Source organism: Siniperca chuatsi, linkage group LG2 (genome assembly GCF_020085105.1).
Source record: "Siniperca chuatsi isolate FFG_IHB_CAS linkage group LG2, ASM2008510v1, whole genome shotgun sequence".
Taxonomy (NCBI): domain Eukaryota; kingdom Metazoa; phylum Chordata; class Actinopteri; order Centrarchiformes; family Sinipercidae; genus Siniperca; species Siniperca chuatsi.
This window is the reverse complement of record NC_058043.1, coordinates 4018995-4038403: the sequence shown is the minus strand read 5'-3', so window position 1 is coordinate 4038403 and position 19409 is coordinate 4018995. Positions and strand designations below refer to the sequence as shown.

At 39.7% G+C, this 19409-nt stretch overlaps 1 protein-coding gene across 14 annotated transcripts in view; it reads right to left on the bottom strand.

Moving 5' to 3' along the window:
• The window catches only part of ptprt (protein tyrosine phosphatase receptor type T), a 341042-nt gene that overhangs the window by 216947 nt on the left and 104686 nt on the right, over positions 1–19409 (bottom strand). For all 14 annotated transcript variants that reach the window (XM_044221198.1, XM_044221225.1, XM_044221272.1 and 11 more), the window contains exon 8: positions 10739–11032. In XM_044221198.1, the coding sequence (XP_044077133.1) occupies positions 10739–11032 (294 nt within the window). The remainder of the gene's footprint in view (positions 1–10738; positions 11033–19409) is intronic.

Below are 19409 nucleotides of genomic sequence, written 5' to 3'. Positions count from 1 at the left end.
TCAGATACCTCTACGGTTTTCAATGATGTCCTAATCTCGAGCAGCTAAGTGTACAGCTACAAAAAATAGAAAATAATCTCAAATTTTGTATTATCAACACTAACCAAACAACTAATCATTAAGATGTTCCCTAAGGTAACAACATATCCATGCCACTACGACGATCACGGGATGAATCTTTATTTGGAAAAAAATGTTTATTTGGTTACTGTACTGTACGAATAAACTGCCACATATGTACAATGAACTAGAAGGTTTCCATCCATGCTGCAAGGAAACTCTTCACTTAATTACGAAACTGGGAGCTTTTACTAGCAGAACTAGCCACTTTGCACCAGCATGTGAATTGTGCAATTGCTCTTAGCACGGTAGAAACAAGTAAGTAGGTAAACTGCTTTACAAAAAGTGTAAAGTGCTTTACAAAAACATTAGCATACAAGAAAGAAATAGGTAAGATGACCACCCGAGCCACAGGAAGAAAAGTGCAACTAAAAACAAAGAACATAATAAAAACACACAATAAATACACAGTATGTAATAAAATACACAATAGATATACAGTACGTAGTTAAAATACACAATAAATACATAAGATGCAGACCTGGTGCATACAGGTTACCCAAACGCCTGTCTAAAAAGGTACGTCTTTAGCTGCCTTTTAAAAGAGTCCACAGAATCAGCAGACCGTAAGGGTGCAGGCAGAGCTTTCCATAGTTTAGGTGCTACAGCCAAATTTCGCTTATCAGACCTAAGGGAGTGAGCTGATGAGTAAGGGCGTAGTAGTTCAGCCATATATGTAGGAGCGTGACCGTGCAATGCTCTGTAAGTAATAGTGAGAATTGTAAACTGGATCCTATATGCTACAGGGAGTGAAGAAATCTTAGTATAGCGGTAATAATGAGACCGTTCATTTTCGTAATCACATCCATCAAATCTTGTAAGCTGATAGGTTGGAAAGAGTCCAGAGATAGAGAGGGGCTAGAGTTGGGCGGGGAAGTCCCAGGATGAATACTGGACCTAATAGCCTGTACCTTATCAACGAAGAAGGTAAGGAACATGTTACAATCATCGACAGAAAAACATTGTAATGTAGAGAGCGGCAGTGAAACAATGTTGTTAATGCTGTCGAATAAAAACCTAGGATTTCTTTTTGAAGAAGAAATGAAATTTGCAAAGTAAGCAGTCCGAGCTTCTTGTAGAAATTAATTAAAATAATATCGCAGATCTTTGAGATATAGGCGATGCACTATATGACACTTCCGTCTCAGTCAGCGGACAGCGTCTGTCATCCAAGGCAAAGTGTTGCAGATAGTCCTACTCCTAACCTTAAAAGCAAGCCCCTTGACAAGTAAAAGCCTCCTTTACACTGTGGAGCAACATGATGAAAAGATGCTGTTCTGGTTCAAGATGCTCAGCTCGTAGGTAAGAGCCGCAAGAAGGTGTGAATGGGCCCAAAGAAAGCACAGGAAGAGGCAGAGCAACAGGAGAAAAGAGGGGGAAATTTACTGAGTCAAATCTCTGTGCATGTATCGAGATTATCTAGCAAATTATTACATTGTCTTAAGGTGAAAAGGTTAGTTTACATAGGATAATGGCAAAATATTAAAGTATATTTTAGGAAATATGCCCTTGAAGGTAAATTGCACCATTTTGGCTGTAATTGTCCTAGTTTTGGGCATAATTTCTATCACTTATAATTCAACAACAGTTTACTCACAAATATCATTGCAGTGATTCAGCTGGACAGTTTCATGGCTCATCAAAGCTACAGTTGCCAGATGTGGTACATACCTTTGTATGCCCAGACATTTTGCTGTGGTCTCCAGAAGATAAGAATTTAATTCTGATGGAACTCAGTGTCATCAGAGGAGGGTTGCCAAGAGGCACATGAGAGGAAAGCCTCAAAATATCAACCTCTAGTGCAGAAATTCAGATATAAAGGATGGTAAGTATAACTGTTCCCTGCAGTGTCAGTATGGCGATTTAAATCTCTCTGTATTTCGCAGTATACCAGAGTTTTTAAATCTGGTGTCTGTGGTGACATTCCTGCGCGTGGGCCGGTGCAACAGTGTTTTACGCCAACGAACAATGATTGGTTTGATTTGCCAGAGCGGAAGCCGGAAGCAACCCAGAGCCATGTGGACCTGCTGTATAATGAAATGGTCCATTGTAGAGAATGTTTATTATTGAGAATTGTTTATTTTGTTTATTATGATTGTATAGTTTTTGTTAATATGCTTTTGCAACGTTGTATTGTATGCAATCATGCCAATAAAGCCACTTGAATTGAAATTGAAACGGAGATGACGCAACTCTCTCTCTGCATGGCTCTGGAACAACCGTAGCGACGGAGAAGGCTACAGCAACTAGGAGTAAAAACTAAGAAGAGTCCAAGAAAAGGTTGTGATGATACAGCTCAAAAAGAAACTCAGCGTTCAGAGGAAGGATTACAGTCAAAAAAAGAAAGCGATCGATGACAAACACGGATAAGCATTGGTGTAGCTTTAGCTTTTCCTTGTTGGAGAGCGCTGAGAGAAGAGAAGGGACTGAGGGCAGACACAGATGTCCCGTTACTGCTCTTGGACAGGTTGGTAAAATATTTGGAGTATGCTATGACACTTACTTGTCTTCAAAATGTGGAAATTTCTCTGTATTTTTGTAACTATTTCTGAACATGAGCCTGGGCCAGCTCAATGTATTACTCTCACTGCCAGAAGGGGAGACAAACGTTACGCACTCCAGCTTTAATACCATTCTACCTGCAAAAACTGAGCTCTTAACAGTTTGATTGTGGTAGTGTTTGATGCAGAAAGGATGCACTCTCTTAACTGCATCTAAACTGCTTGGCTCGGCAGAATGGTGAAGCAGTGGTGTCAAAGCCAAATCAGTATACACCCAGCAGGTGAATTAAAAATCTATCTTTATGGAGCAACACATTAGACAACACTCACATTACCATCCTTCACATAAACATCTACTTTATAAGAAATGGGCGAGATGGGGAGAGGAAATAAGATCCTGGGATGTAGTATATAACCCTCAGGTGAATTAAGTCTTTTATAGAGTGCTGCATATTAGCCAACATTCACATTAGCATCTGCCTTATATAAAGGAGAGAGGAGGAAAGGAAATGTTAAGGGAGGAAAAGGCACAGAAAAGATACTAAAGGAAGATTTATGTACAGCGGGTGAATTAAAAGTCCATCTTTATAGGGTAACATATTAGCCAACACTTACATTATCATTCCTCACATAAAAATAATTTATAAGGAAGAGAGAAGAGGTGGGAGGAGAAGAAGTGAGGAGAGGAGATTATAGGAGGATGCAATTGCACTTTGAAGGGGTAATGCTAAAGTTAAAAGCTGATATTTATAGAGACAAGGTTCAGAGCCAATATTCACATTTTATGTTTAGGGAATATTGAGTTAAAGGTAATATTTTCAATGAAGGATAGGAGAGACAGGAATCCAGAGGAATAGGGAGGAGTAGAGAAAGATGAAGGAGAGGAAAAAGGGAAAGAGACACAAAGAGTAGGGAGGATGGCAAAATGTCAAGGGAGTGCGCTTGTGTGTTCTGACAGGCTCTCTGCTGCAAAGCAATGTTGCTAACTTAAGAGAGAAAGATTAGCTGGGATGCATTGAGGAGAAAGAGGCTCATTTGAAATCAGAGACTGACAGGGGGCACAAAACCATTGAGGTCACACACACATACATACACACACACACTGGAGGAGTGAGTGTTGTTTATGGAAAAAGAGGTGGGTATAGAGAGAAATTATCCAAATGAAAACAGAGTGATGAAGTGTTCGAACGCCTTGAAAAGTGGAAGGAGTTATTCAAAGGAAGATGGAGGGATGGGAGTAAGAGAAAGGGAGGAGAAGAGGTAGAGGGGGGCACATGATGAAATCAATCACTATCAAGGCCATGTCCTCGCTGCACCTCGAGCAAAATGGAGAGTTCATTTTAGCTTGCCTCCTCGATCTACTCTTCACACCGTTCTCACAATGTGCCACGCTAGAGGAGGCACATGGCTAAAATCGTTGTTGGATTCCCTGGAGCAACCGCAGCACCAGTTATGGGTGAAATGGCCTGAATCCTATTTTGAGCGACGGCCGCCTGGCAGCCGGCTGCAGCATCCACTACAACAGTGGAACAACAATGGAGTGCGGAGCTGGTGGAGGAAGTGGAGGGAAAGCACATTTTGTTGTAATGGCGAAGTCACAGCAATCGTAGAGTTAGACACGCCAGGGCTTAATTTGTGTCACATCCTTCCAGAATATCCTCCTAAGGATACGAAATGCTGTTCTCTGTCTGTTCTGGCAGTCTTTTATTATTCACTGGCATTATTCAAAAATTGCTTAACTTGGCATAGTAGCCTGTGCCTTAAAAGTCGATGATTCAAGTCATCAGTCGAGGGGACCCCGAGTCGACTCGCGTTTTGTCAGTCCAATCACTGCACTTCTTCTTTTTTTGCTGCACCACTGTACACACAGCAATGCGGGAGCAACAGCATAGCAGGCTGTAAACTTTCCAAACTCAAAATGAGCTAACCACAAAACTGGAAGTAGAGACGGAAACGTCTGTTCAGGGCGTCGACGCTCTAAGCTCCGATGCTGACTGTCAATGAAGTCAGCTAAACTACTTTTAGACCAGACGCTGGTACAACCTCCTCTACTGCCGGCGAGTGCAACAGAGTGTTCGGCTGACAGCCCTACCAGCAGCCCGGCAGGAGAGACACTCTGTGGTGCGCTAGGAATTTAGAACCAGGATGTACACTTTCTCTGACTGTGTGGAAATCTGATGTTTTCACATCACAGATGATGAACAAAGGCATTAAACGTGGGTCTTACAGGTAAAACAAAAGACTAATGTCGGTTAATAAAGGAGTTTAGTGCTCTGCAGGTGTGCTGACACTCACTGGGTATAGGAGTGAATAATATATTTCTCGGATTTGTAGGCAAGGTGTAGAGCCCGACCGATATGGGATTTTTGAGACCAATACGCATTTTAGAGGGGAACTATCCACCGATTGCCAATATGGCGGCTGATATATTGAATTTTTGAGCTGGAATGAAAATAGACCTTTTCTACGTGGATTTTGCAGCGATATACCTATGCAAAGGTACTCAGGAGGCTGCTTTCTTAAAACAAATCACTTTATTTAAGTTAAATATTCTTTAACATGTTAACCAATTTAACATATACATTGTCAAACAATTCTAGAAATGAACACTGAGAAAATAAAGAATATATAGAAATAAAATATATAGCTAAATAAACATCAGTACTGTATGTTCAGTATCAGTCAATTGCTGATCATTTGAATAAAGAATAAATAAAATAAATAGCTATTAAACATCAGTACTGTTCAGAATCAGTCAATTGTTGAAGTAGCAGAAAATGCCATGGAAATACTCAAGTAAAGTACAAGTACCTCTAAACTGTACTACAGTACAGTACTAAATGTACTTACTTTACATTTCACCACTGCTCTCTACTAAGCCACATATTCTCTTAACTTACTCTGTGTAATGGTCACAAACAATAACTCATGGTTCACTGCTGCCAAGTCACGAGATAAACAGCGCATCTGCTATAAACATTCAGGGGAAACGTTCAACGTATCCGGTGAAAAAACAGGCTCCTGACATTATTTATTTACTTTCCAGCATTGCATCGAACCAACTAGGTAACAATTTAGCATGAACTGTTATCGCCACTGTCGTCTGCTGAGCTGCAGAATGATGAAGAGCTCTGACGCTAACCTTTCAATCTGCTACTGACTGACATACTATAGCTGCCTAGCAACCTCGCTAATACAGTATGCATTATATTGAAAGGGGAAATGATGGTTTCATTGTTTTTCTTAATTTTCCAGCAATGTATTTCACAAACTAATTAGCAACTTACCATGAACACACCGCTTTGACTCCGCGTCTGCTCAGCTGTGCACACGGCACTCTACTACATGTGCTGCACAGTGCTGAGAGTATTGTAGCCATAGCGATGGCCCTCATTTCCCAGCATGCACTGCCTAGTGCTAAAAGCAGTTTGTTAAGTTAGCTGCCTTATGTTCCAAACTGAAAATGTTATTTTTTAGTGTTTGTAATGTGTCTGTTCCGAACATGGTGGATTATTTTGGTAGTTGTCATCTTTGTGCTGGTTTATAGTTTAAACCATTAGTTAGTGACACCGGCTGTATTTTACTGACATGTTGTAGTGACACAAATATATTAACACAGGTCTTTCCTTCTGCCAAATATACTGAAAAGAAAACAGTTTTATATCAGCTCATATTGGATAACGTATACACTGAAATTGATATATCGGCTGACCGATAAATCGGTTGGGCTCTAGTAAGGTGTATTGAAGAAAATACATCAGTTATATGTTGAGGGTCTATAAAAATTAAAAATATCTATACAGTAGATAAGAAAAAGCATAAACCAAATCAACCACAAGCACATGACCAATTAATATACCGAAGACGACCCCCCCTCAGAGTTGATGCATTGGTTTGAAGTGCCAACGCTGAGTCCAATGCATGCCCTAGCCTGTCAGTCAGACTGAAAGCCAGCCCATCTCACGTTGGTGATCAACAGGGTGGCTAGAGGCTGCACAGGTAGTGATATTTTTGTTTTTCTGTCTGAAACTTCTATTAAAAAGACTTATTTTCAAATTGGCTTTTCATTTATTTGGAATCATGTTTGGGTATAGCAGAAAGTTTTACTATTCTGACTACTTTAAGAATTAATAAAGGTTACTCCAAGTGTCTTCTAGTTCTTTTCATTTCTGCTCTAGTTCCCACTTGCAGCTATAAGCAATATTGCCAATTAGCATCGTCATCATTGTTTTCAATTTTGTTCATCAGCACCGCCATAACTGTTAGCGGAACAGCCAATCTGTGTTGCCATAACTGTTTGCAATAAAGTGCAACAACTTTAGCATAATTGTTAACAATAATTCCCATACCGATGTACTGATGCTGCTTCAAGCCATTATATTTTAGTTGACACTTTACTGCAGTGTGATGGAAACTAAAAGAACAGTTAGGGGTTTAACGTCTGGCTTAAAGACTTTTAGACAATGACAATAAATATTTATTTTATTTACTCAGCTTCTGCAGGCATCAAATCTCAATCAGATCAAAACTTATCAGCTAGATGACGTCTTTGTAATCAGTATTCGAACCTCAAGGTTTGATCTGTAAAGAGGAGACCCTGGAGCACAGACTGGCCTGGATTTGATGGGTCAGGGGAGACAAAAAAGTCACTAGTGCATCAAAGTTTTGGGGCATGTTGGCTTTCACCAAGGTGCTTTGTTGAACATACCTGTTATATTCTTCCATCCGATGTGACGCTTGAGAGTAGAGTACAATATAATGCCCACAGCTATGGGACTTAGGATGTTTAATTATCTATACTTATGTCACTGCAAAATATCAAAAAAGAAAAGAAAATCATAAACCACTTTACTTAAATGTAAAGACAAAGAAGAGTTTCCAAAACTGTGTCTTCTTACAACTTCTTTACACAGCAACTGATAATAAAAATAATTGGCAAAATGTTTCAACTGATTCATTAACTATCTACCAAATTTCAAGTCAGTTCATTTTTATACTATAAGGGAATGAAGCGAAACTACTGGCTGCGTGGAATAAATGTTAAATCCACCTACAAACCTGTAGTTTACCTTGATAAACAGTCAGTGCTACACAAAATGCACACCATTACAGGGATAAAACATGTGCTATGGTCCTTTAATTCTGAGAAATACTTGCACTAATGATACAAGTTGGCATGCAATTAACAATTCCAATAACCAGGTCATTTGTTTACAATAATTACATGAGGTATCAAAATAAATTGCATATTAAAATTGATTATATTTGAAAAAGTAGCAGCTTTAAAATGATTAGTAGGCCTGTTGTTGAGGCCTGAGCAAGGCTGTAGACGCTAACATGAACAGAAAGGTGAACACAGAAGGTGTGGAGAAACACATGCAAACACAAGCGCACACACACACACACACACACACACACACACACACACACACAAACACACTGCCAGTAGCCAGCAGGCTTTTGAACATCTGTCATACCTGCCTGCTCCAATCCCATCACACACAAAGCACCCCGTGAATGGTTGTGACAGCTCAACACAGCACCACTAGCCCAGAAACACATGTTCCTTTCTACTACACTTTACACACAAACCAACACACACACACACAAACAGTGACCACCACCTCTGTCCCATTTCACTTCACATCAACCATTTCTCTGTCTTTCCCTCACTCTCATTGTCTCAGTTCGATCACTTTCTTCTCCACCCCTGTTCTTCCTCCTCTTCTACACATCTTTATCCTCCCCTTTTCTTTCTCTCTCTCTTTCTCCAGCACTTCCTTCTCTTATCCTCCTTTTCTCCTCCCTGCTGCATATTTTTCTCTTCTTTTCCCATGCATTCTCCACATCTATCCATCTATCCATCTATCTATCTATCTATCTATCTATGCCTGCTGAAAACTAGTTGCTACTTCTACATGTATTTACACTGGACAAATTGTTCTATGTTCTGTGATTTGAGAGTCACTTCAATCTGAATTTTTGTCTGAGCAAAACTTGAGTTAGTTGGAGAGAGAGAGAGAGAGAGAGAGAGAGAGAGAGAGAGAGAGAGAGAGATGTACAACATTCAATAAAATAAACATTTACTTTAACAAGTTCAACTCTGTAATCTCAGATGTCAAATAGCTAAATGACCTCTCCAGCAGCAGATCCTGCTGCCCAATATGTATCAACATAACGTAACCGTTACTGTTAACACATACTGTACTGTTCACCTGCTGATTACCACAGAGTAAAACATTCAGGGGGCGGACAGAAGATACCACAAATACACTGACACACACACACACACACACACACACACACACACACACACACAATTAAGTAAAAACACAAACTCAATATGCTCAATATCAGGAACACACACAACCACAGACACATCAAATTCCCATTCCAATTAAATTAAAGTTTTGACATAACTTACTTGAAACATAAACAACTAGAGCCCCAAGACACACACATACGCATGCACAAGCTACATTTTCTTACAGGCAAGATAAAGTCATCGTCAATAAAAGATTAAACAAAATGCAACAGGATAGCAGCACTATTCAAATGCACTCTCTCTGTCTCTCTCTCTCTCTCTCTCTCTCTGTGAATCAAAGGTTAGATGCAGATTGAGCTAAATCTCTTTTCAGACCAGCACCTTCACGCTTTCACCAACCTCTCCTCACTCTTTTTCTCCTCCTTTGTCTCACTCCCTCCATCTCTACTCCTCTCAGCAAAAAAAAAAAACACTGACAAAGGCTTTTGTCTCTTTTCTTCGCATCAGAAAAAGCTCTTGAGAAAAATGGCTGAGCAAGAATGACAGAAAGAAAAAGAAAAGGTCAAAAAATAAAGACAGGAAAAGGGGGAAGAGAAAAGAAGACAAGAGAGAACTTTGGTAGAAGGGGGAAAAAAGATAAAAGAATGAAAGAAAGAAGATAATGAGTGTTCAAAAAGGAAATATGAAAGTAAAGAACAAGAGACACAAAGGAGAAAAGGGATATAACAGGAAAAGATAAGGGGAGGAGACAAGGAGGAAGAGAGCAAAGGTGAAAGATTGAGCAAGAGGACAGAAAAAGGAAAGAAAAAGAAAAGCAGGGAAAAGGACAGAAAGAAGTAGAAAGTGGGTAGAGTGATAGAGAGAAAAGAAGAAAAGAGGAGTATGAGTGAAAGGGAAAGAGAAATGGGGGAGGACACAAGCACAATGAAAGCAAGAGGAAGAAGAGAGGTCAAAAGAGGAAGAATGAATGAGGAGAGAAAGAAAAGAACAAGTGTGGCTAAACAAAAACATCAAAAGAGAAAGACGGAAAATGGAAGAAACATTTTGTAGATGAGAAAATAAAAAGGAAGGAAGGAATAAAGGGAGTTCACAGAGAGGAGCGGTAGTGAGGCTACGGAGTGGTGATGATGGCTTCTTACTGTGTTACCCCCCCCCCACTCAGAGATCTGATGGGCTGTCACGTTATCAAATGAACTGCCACTCTTTGTGTCCTTACACCCCCCCGGGATCCTCATTATCGGCCATGATTGCCCCCAGCTAACCTCACCCATCTTCTGTTCCTCCTCCTCACCTCCTCCAACCCCCACCCTCCACCTCTCCTTCATCTCTGGGGCACCTTCTTAACATCCCAATTATCACCCTCATCTTTGATTTGTGCTCGCGTTCATAAGTAATTGGGGGGAAAAAAATCTCCTTTTTCGCTTCTTTGTTTCCTCTTGTTCTTTTGCTCATCTGCCTTCTAGCCTCTCGGTCTCAAAATCAGATCACTCAGACCTAACTTTATCCATACTCAAACCATAGTTTATTTTGCTTTACTACAATCACCCAATAACATTCTATTTGATGAGTGAGTTGAGTATTCATTTCATACTTTGAGTATAGAACATGAGGACACAGCAACTGTTTCTAGTCAGCATAGCATGACCATTCTGGACCACAATGGAGTCACCTTCAACAACAGAAGCAAGACAAAAACGAACCAAGCAACTAAAAAAGGTAAATAAAAAGGAAAGACCAGGAAACTTCAGAGGACATCTAAAAACTGAAGTAAACCCTAAAAGAATGAAAGAAAGGAAAAAGAGAAAGAAAGAGAAAGCTTGAAGACAAAAGGAATAAGAGAGGTGTCACTCACCTGCACATTTAGTCCTGGTGACCAGCGGCGGCCCCGGAGGCCCCGTTCCTCCCTCCCCAGGTCTGGACAGCAGGACCTTGATCTCGTATTCCACATCTGGGTCCAGATGCCACAGTTTATAAGTGGGGGAGTCCACCACGTGCGTCTCCGCCCAGTTCCCTGAAGTGGTGCGGTACTCCACCTCCTTCAGGATGATCGGCCCGTCGCCGATGATGCTGTTGGCATTGGGTTTGATCCAAAGGTAGGTGGCGCCGACAGCGAGAAGCTCAGGCGGAGCGATGGGAGTGGGTGGAGCTGTGAAACGGGAACATAGGTGGTTAGTTAAGTGTAGATTCAGATTTTTCTTTTTTGTAGGGTCACAAAATCAGAGAATATTCTATTGAAAAAGTCAAAAAAAAAACTTGTTGTCCCTGTTGAATCATGCAGTTCAGTCTCAGAGCCAATCAGAAAACAAATCCATCACCTTGTTTTGACTGTAACTGTACACCCACCTGAGCTTATCATTAATTAGAATACATTGCATAACTCATCTTCCCCGAAAACTGTATTAAAGTCCAATCAGTGGTGCCTATGTGTGTAATACTGAAAAATGGGGTGCTCACTGTCATTTTCAAAAATAAACACAATTTGAAATGCATAATTTCATTATGTGGTGTGTACCACCTGCTTTTCAAGATAATTTCAGACCTTGATTGATTTCCCCAATAAAAAAATCCATAAACATGATGAAAAAAAGTTAGGAGTCCAATATTTTCAAGCTGATTGGGTTTTTTAAAGTCTCACACTCAATATCAATCTCAATACAGTCTATTATGACTGTATCAATACCCAACTTTACTCCAGTCATAGACTTAAATTATACATTTTACAACAACATTATGTTGTTATACCCCTGAACACTCATAGACCCTTGAAAGTTGTTGTAACTGTTACAGTGTAAAGGAATCAACTGTCAATGTGATCTAGGAAGCTTATCCAGCCATCACAGACACAGGCTGGTTGACCACAGCTGCTAAATGGTCACAATGTGATGTAAATGTAAAGTGGAAGGAGACACAATTTAACTTTTGCATTGAAAACAGCTGCCACTAAAAGCTAAAAAGGAGACATTTTTCAGAGCGAATTGTCTACCTGTGGCACTAATCCATCACATGGTTGACATGTTGCTGACAGCTACTTTACCACTAGACTTTCACATTATGCTACTTTAAAATAATGGCCTCTGTCAAGCCTAAAAGCATAGGATGTTTTATTACTCCCTTCTGTTTTTTTCTCTCTTTTTTTTTAAACCAAACTCAAGACAGCAGCTTCTTTTCAAAATGAGATACCAAACATCCATATGAATAGTGGGACCTCCTTCAAGTACTTTGGACAGTGGTCATGACACACTTTTGAGCAGAATGATATAGAAGATATGTACAGAAAACACAAGAATGCTATCTAGAGTGGACTGACTTCTTGATAATCTTCAACCATTATCACAGTTTAATATATTATTTATATATATTTATTTTAGATCAATGAAGTTTTCAGTTCTCCATAGCCTTGTTGTGATGTATAAGTTATCACCTAAGTAATAAAAAAAAAGGCAAAAATGCACAATTCACTTCAAAAAATGTACTCACGTAGAAGCTGAAAATGTCCAATATTTCATTACCATACTGGTGTATTAAACATTTGTTTCATGCTTTGCATTAGAATCAATGTAATCTAATAACCGGGAAGGGTGCATGCAGAAATAAATGACTAGATTACGATTTTTCTAAATATTCAAATCATTGTCTACTTGCAGTGAATGCATGTGTTATTTGCATATTGAGAACCATCGCTTCTCATAATCTTTATAGATTATAGATAGATACATAGATAAGATATTTGATGGAGCAGACATAATTTAAATGCAGCTGGTCAAATTCACATTGCAGTTTTTAAAATTAAATTTACTTTAATGCGGTTTCATCTCTATTTTCACACATTCCAATGCCCAGCAAACCAATGACATTATTATTCATCAATCATTGATACTCAGGCAAAAGAGCTATTATGATATCATAGACTCCATAAAGTGATTATATTAAGAAGTTGGCTCAAAAAGAAATGCGTGCATGATGGAGGACCATTCAAACATGATGTCATGATACAGTGTTTTGAAAATGAACTACTCACTCTATACAGTAAGCTTTTCAAACAACTGCAACTAAGAGTAATTTTAAGATTTAAGTCTAGGTTTCTTACTATAAATCTTTTTTTTTCTCTGTGGCAGGTGCTTTGTCAGTTGACAGCTACGTTATGCTAGCGAAGAATAATGGCCCCTCTCCTCCCACTGTCTAAAAGCAAAGTCCTGATCGCACTGTGCAAGTTTTTACTTTCCTCAAGGCCCCGCATTAGAATATGTATGGTGGCTGCGGGACCGATGAATCAACTGTCAGTCACCGCACACTCATCCATCTCAACTACATGGAGGCTGTGAGTGAGTGTGTCTCTGAGTCTATGTGTGCATTCCTGAGTGCAGGGCAGTGAAAGACAATAAGCATCTCTATGTTTGTGTGAGAGAAGGTGTGTGTGCATTGCATGCATTTGAATGCATATGTGTTCCAGTCAAAACAAAATGCAGTTATGTTCATTCATGAACCATTGTTCTTGTGACGAAGTACCAATGATTTCCTTCAAAAAAAAGACAATTTTAAGAAATCCAGAGAACAAGAAAATAAATTATCCTCATCATCCTGAAATAGAGAGAACAATTTTGTCAACCAAGGCTTCAGTTATACTTAAGCATGCTGTTTCTTTTTCATTTTGTGCATCACATTTTCTAAATGGTTTCATCTCTGTCTTAATAAAAGAGCACTTCACTTTTTCCAGGAAAGTTTTAAGGGCGATTCACTGGAGGCAGGCAAAATGGTCTCATCCTGTTGCAATTTTCTTCACTTGTTTAGAAGAAGGGTAGATTTAATAAACACGTAGAAGATGTGTTTCACATGTAGATGTGCTTCTCAAAAATTCAAAAATCTGAAGCAAAGCAACCTCATTTTCAAACTGGTTATCTGCAATATGAAGTACAAATACTGTAGTTCGTTATTAACTAAACATGCACAATCTCTGGCACCTTCCATTAACAGCAGCCTGTTAACTGTGTTTTACAACTGCTTTAACATTAACATCATTTATATTCAACAACTTCTCCTGATGTTACTCCACAGGAAGAAAGAGCAAGATCGTTCAATCACACCCTCCCTCCGTCTGTTTCCTCCCACCATCCCTCCATCCATCCCTCTGCCAGCACATTTACAGCTGAGAGTAACAGAGGCCTCCCAGTGACACACAACCTGGCACCCACGATCACATGGGGGGAGCACACACACAGAAACATAGACGTACACATTTGTTGATACAATAGACAACAGACACACCTACTTGTGCCTATTGTATGTGAATATACTCACACAAAGTGAAGCCTGTGCTTGCATGTACATGTAAGAAGAGATTGATGTACTTGCACATACACACATTTGGAACTGGAGGCTAGCTTCGAAATAAAGACACACATACACACACACACACAACTACTATAAGCACTCAAACACATTTTTACACATAAATATATCCATCTGCACATACAGAGATCCAAACACACACACAAACAGTATCCAGACACACTGATTGCTACAGTTGGCCTTCACACAGTGATGCTAATGAAGTGTGAGAGAAGGGATGAAGGAAGGAGGTTAGAAGAAAGACGGATGTTTGGGAGGGAGGGAGGGAGGGAGGGAGGGCAAAGGTTGCAGGGTTGAGAGGAACCATGGATGGTGGAAGAAAGATTTGGTCCAGTAGAGGGAGCAAAGGGTGGAAGAAGGAGGAGGAAAAAGGGGTGAAGGGAAGAAAAGAAGGATAAACTCGAGCAAAAATGGAGGGAGTAGAGGGTGCTTGGGAAAAAAAAGAGTAAGGAGGGTGAGGTGAAGGATGAACTGATGAATGAGATTGAATGAGCCCAAAACATTGCTGCACTGCTGATCGAACTCTGAGATTCAAGTAGCAGTGCAGCAATTCAGCAGTACAGCCGGCACCCTGCAAAAAGATTATGGCATGGCCATAGAGAGTATGTTTTGGGGGCTTTTTCTGATTGCCTGACAGGTGTCAGGAGACCTCAAACCGTTTCAATCAACAGTTTAACAAGAGTTCTAAACCAGTGTACCAGGTAGGCATGCAGGTTACCTTAGTAACAGTTTGTCTGCTTCGTGCTGTGCTACCAGTTAACTCTAAAGTAATTTATACACCAAGTTAGAATTTTTTTTTATATGTGTTGTTTAATCTTTTATTTGACAAACTTGTTATGTGCAGTAATTTTGGATGCTTTTTCCGATGCAGTTTTCAAAAATCACTCAGAGGCCAGTCTGAGACATTACTGAACATGCTCGACAGGCAGTATGATCCAGGTGATCCTGAACAGATAAATGACACACACACAGTTTGTGTGTCATTATAGACACAAACATGCACACAGACACACACGGCTGCACTGCACATCACTTCAGGGAATTTTTTTAAAAGCTATATTCTCACATATATTTTTCATACAGGTAAAGGCCATTCATAAATAGAGTTGACCACTTTTGATCATTTATCAGATGCAAATAAATGCAGAAAATAATTTTTGGAAGATAATGTTGTTGTGCAAGAGCCTCAGCTAGTGAAAGGGGGCTAACCATGGGTTAAACTGACTGTAAACAAACTTTTAATCAACACAGGTTGTTTTTTAATCTAAGTAGTGGTAATGGTATAAGTCAAATAATACATTCCCAGGTGTCCTGATAAACTGTAGAATGTAATTCAAAACTTTGCCTGTGATTTTTGTACATCAGGACACAAAAAAATGTGTCCTGATATAATAAAAAATTAGATATGAATATGAACTAGATGAGACGAGATGTCTGCAGGAGTCATCCTTCCGCAGGTCACCGTTTTGTCTCTGCAGAGGCCACACGCACTGTAGTAAAAACAAGCAGGACTCATGAAGTTTTAAAATTGGATACAGCACTGTAACTGTGGGCCAGTAAAGACGTGTGTGTGTGTGTGTGTGTGTGTGTGTGTGTGTGTGTGTGTGTGTGTGTGTGTGTGTGTGTGTGTGTGTGTGTGTGTGTGTCTGCAGCAGTCCTGGCCCCATAAAGGTTTTATTTTGCGTATCTTGGGGCCTTGTTGTCGGAAGACGCATAGCACACTCAAAAGCGACCCATGTTACTACACCCTGAGGGAACAAAGTATATGGATCTACTTTTTTACTGCACTGTATTACAATCCCACCATGGTGTTTGAAGATGGGTCAGTGTGTGTGTGTATGTGTGTGTGTGTCTGTGTCTGTGTCAGGATTATAAAGGAAGAAAAGAGAAAAACTGAGAGGGTACAAGTTCTGTGTTTAACGTGTGTGTACATTACTTCTGGGTGTAAGTATGCATGTACATTAATGTACAGTAGAAAAGTAAGTGCTTTTGTGTGTATGTTTGCATGTTTTTATGTTAGTTTAAGTTTGATAATGCGGTCAATTTTGTCTCTGTGTTATTGTGAATATCTGTACATTATGTCTGAATGTGTATGTGTGTGTGTTCGGGTGCATGTTTAATCTTGCGTGCATCTGTGTACATGAATAATTTTGTTTGTGTGAGTTAGTCTGGCTAAATTATGGAAAAGGGCAGACATTTAAAAAGACAGTATTTATGAGCAACAAATTTTACTTTAGAAATGTTGTGATCACTCCAGAGCATTTAGGTCAATAAAGCAAAACCTACTTCAGTGCAAGTCATATTCATTTCAATTCATTTATTTAAACTATTTTCACAAGGCAGGCTGGCTGAGCATACATATTCAGTTAAAAGGTTAAAGATGGACTAGCATCAAAGATGAGATATAGGATGGCAATTTTCCAACAAGGGCTTTGTATTGTAGATGAAATACCATATAAAAAGTCTGTATGTATGTCAGTCAGGAAAGCCCAAATAACATTATCATATATGATGCAGTGGTGACTATGGTAATTGGTATGGTAAACACAACCTAAGAGTGCAGGCAGCATCATGTTTACAAAGGACTTTACAATAATCCAGACCTGAGAGCTAATTAGAGTGTTGTACATGTTACCAACAAGTTGTTTATTATATTTTGGGCATTTTATGCCTATTTGACAGCAGATAGTAGAGAGATGACAGACGTAGCAAGTTTATGTTCAGCGTCTTAACTCCTGGGTCATCAGGGCAACAGCACTATCAGGAACTGACAGAAACTGATCGCTGCAACCAGTTAGGGATAAACCTACGCTACAATGTAAAAGCAAAAAACTAATGGATAGAAAGGCAAGGGAGAGAGAGAAAGAACAGATAAGTTGAAGTTATGTTGGAAAACAGAGGACGTCAGTAAGGTTGGTGATCAAGATAGTAGATCAGATCCAAACAAAAGTTAAAGGGGGAGAGGCAGCACAGAATAGGAAGTGGCTGTTGTCTGGTTCTTCCAATCTAAATGGTTCTCACTTCATGTCACTGTCTGCTTCTCCTGATAGCCAGTGTAACACACACACACACACACACACACATATATTTATACATTTAGAGAAAGAGGAGGTAAAAAAAAAAGTAAAGAAAGGGAAAAAAAAGGGGGATGTATGGGGGAAATACTTGTGTCGTTCTCTGCTGGCAGTTCCTAATAAGCCTTATAGTGTGGGTGTGAAAAGTGTGTGTGTGTGTGTGTGTGCGTACACTTGTACTTGCTACATAGTGAGGACTGAAACATGTTTTTTTTACCTACAGAGTGAGGACATTTTTGGAAAGTGAGGACATTTTGGTTGGTCCTCACAATTTCAAAGGGCTGTTTCAAGACTTGGTTTTAAGGGTTAGGTTAGAATTAGGTTATGGTTAGGATGAGGGTGAGGGTAAGGGTTAGGCATTTAGTTGTGATGGTTAAGGTTAGGGTAAGGGGCTAGAGAATGCATTATGTCAATGACGGTCCTCACAAAGACAGAAGTACAAGGGGGTGTGTGTGTGAGAGTGAGTGAGTGAGTGAGTGAGAGAGTGAGTGAGAGAGTGAGAGAGAGGAGGACAAAGCCCACCAGAGAGGAGAGAAACGATATCGCCCGGGGTGGCGGAAAAGATGGAAAAATCAGTTGCACCGAAAATGACAATGGCTCTACCAAAATCTGTTTTTCTCCCATTTCAACAGTGGGGAAAGAGAGTAATGATGGTCAGGTAGTAATAGAGAGGGAAAGAGGGAGGGAGGGTTCTTCGTTTTTAGTGTTTCTGTAACTTAAAGGATAATAAGTTTTTTTCTCCTCTTTCTCTACATATTCTTTTAATTCTACTCTCTTTCTTCTCTTAATTTTTCTATGTTGCTGTCTTATCAGTAATACATTCCAGGTCTATTTCGCAGTCCTTGAACTCAGCAGTTAATCTTGCAAAGACCAGATAACACACACATATGCATGCACACACACACACACACACACACACACACACACACACACAGATCAGTACGATCCAGCCCGATATGATCAATCCAGTTCATCAAGTGTTAAAGATAACAGGCACGTGCTGTGTATTTACGTGGAACAAATTTATATTGGATACGTTTCATTGCAAACCGCTGTACATCTGTTTTGCAGAAATCAACACAAAAATGTAAAATTTGTTCCCAAAGGTTCATCATTCAATACTTCAAGCAAAAAGAGCACACAGTGTTTAAAGTGTTGTAATTTTGTCAACCTATGGCTTGCGTTACCGACTATATTTTTGAAAAAGGACCATAATTATGCAAATTATAGTGCCATTTTGTAAGAGTTGGTGTCACTTCTAACCTGTAATTTTAGGTAAAAACACTGCAAAGATACTAAATCATTTTCCATAACTTCTAAAAATTAACAGGCAGAGGTTTCCTGACTACAGAGCTGTCAGGCTATGGAGCTGAATCGATATGTCAGGTCATGTGGGCATAAACCAGACAATATTATTAGAAAATGCAAACGCTCATAACGATGTTGGGTGTTTTAAATGTTATTGCTTTGGTGCTTTGAGCAATCAAAAACAAAACTGTCAACTTAAGAACTCTGGACAAGGAGATCATCATCACAAGTTGTATTGTACTTTGGATAATTTTATCATTTTTGTTCATCCATATATTGCATTCGTAATAGAGACAGCACAAAGACTTTTTTTAAAACATCCCAAATTTTAATCAAACCATTCATGTGAAACCTTTGGTGGAGAAGATTTCTGTGTGTACATGCCTTCTACCTAACATGCCTGTGACCCGAGAGCATGGCCCTGCATGCTGTAAATTTAATATGAGGATGTTCCTACCTCACCCACGTGAGTGCACTCTACCTGAGGGAGAAAGGTCTGACTCACTATACAAGCGACCTGCTGACGAGCCCTCGCCTCGTCCTCTGCGTCTCATGGATTTGTTAATGTGTAAAAGGCGAGAGGTGGAAGAGTTCCAACTTCTGACGAAGTCAAATGAAAGAATATTTAACCCTTTCGGGATTGTTTTGGTGTGGCACAAATTCAAAGTGGTGATCTCTCTCAAACTCTCTCAATTGCTGTCTCTCACCAGGTGCGTCGCATCAACAATTAAGAGTCAGAACCCACCTCACGTGTGGTGTCAGCTCTGACCTGCACTCTCTTCCTTCACACGACCT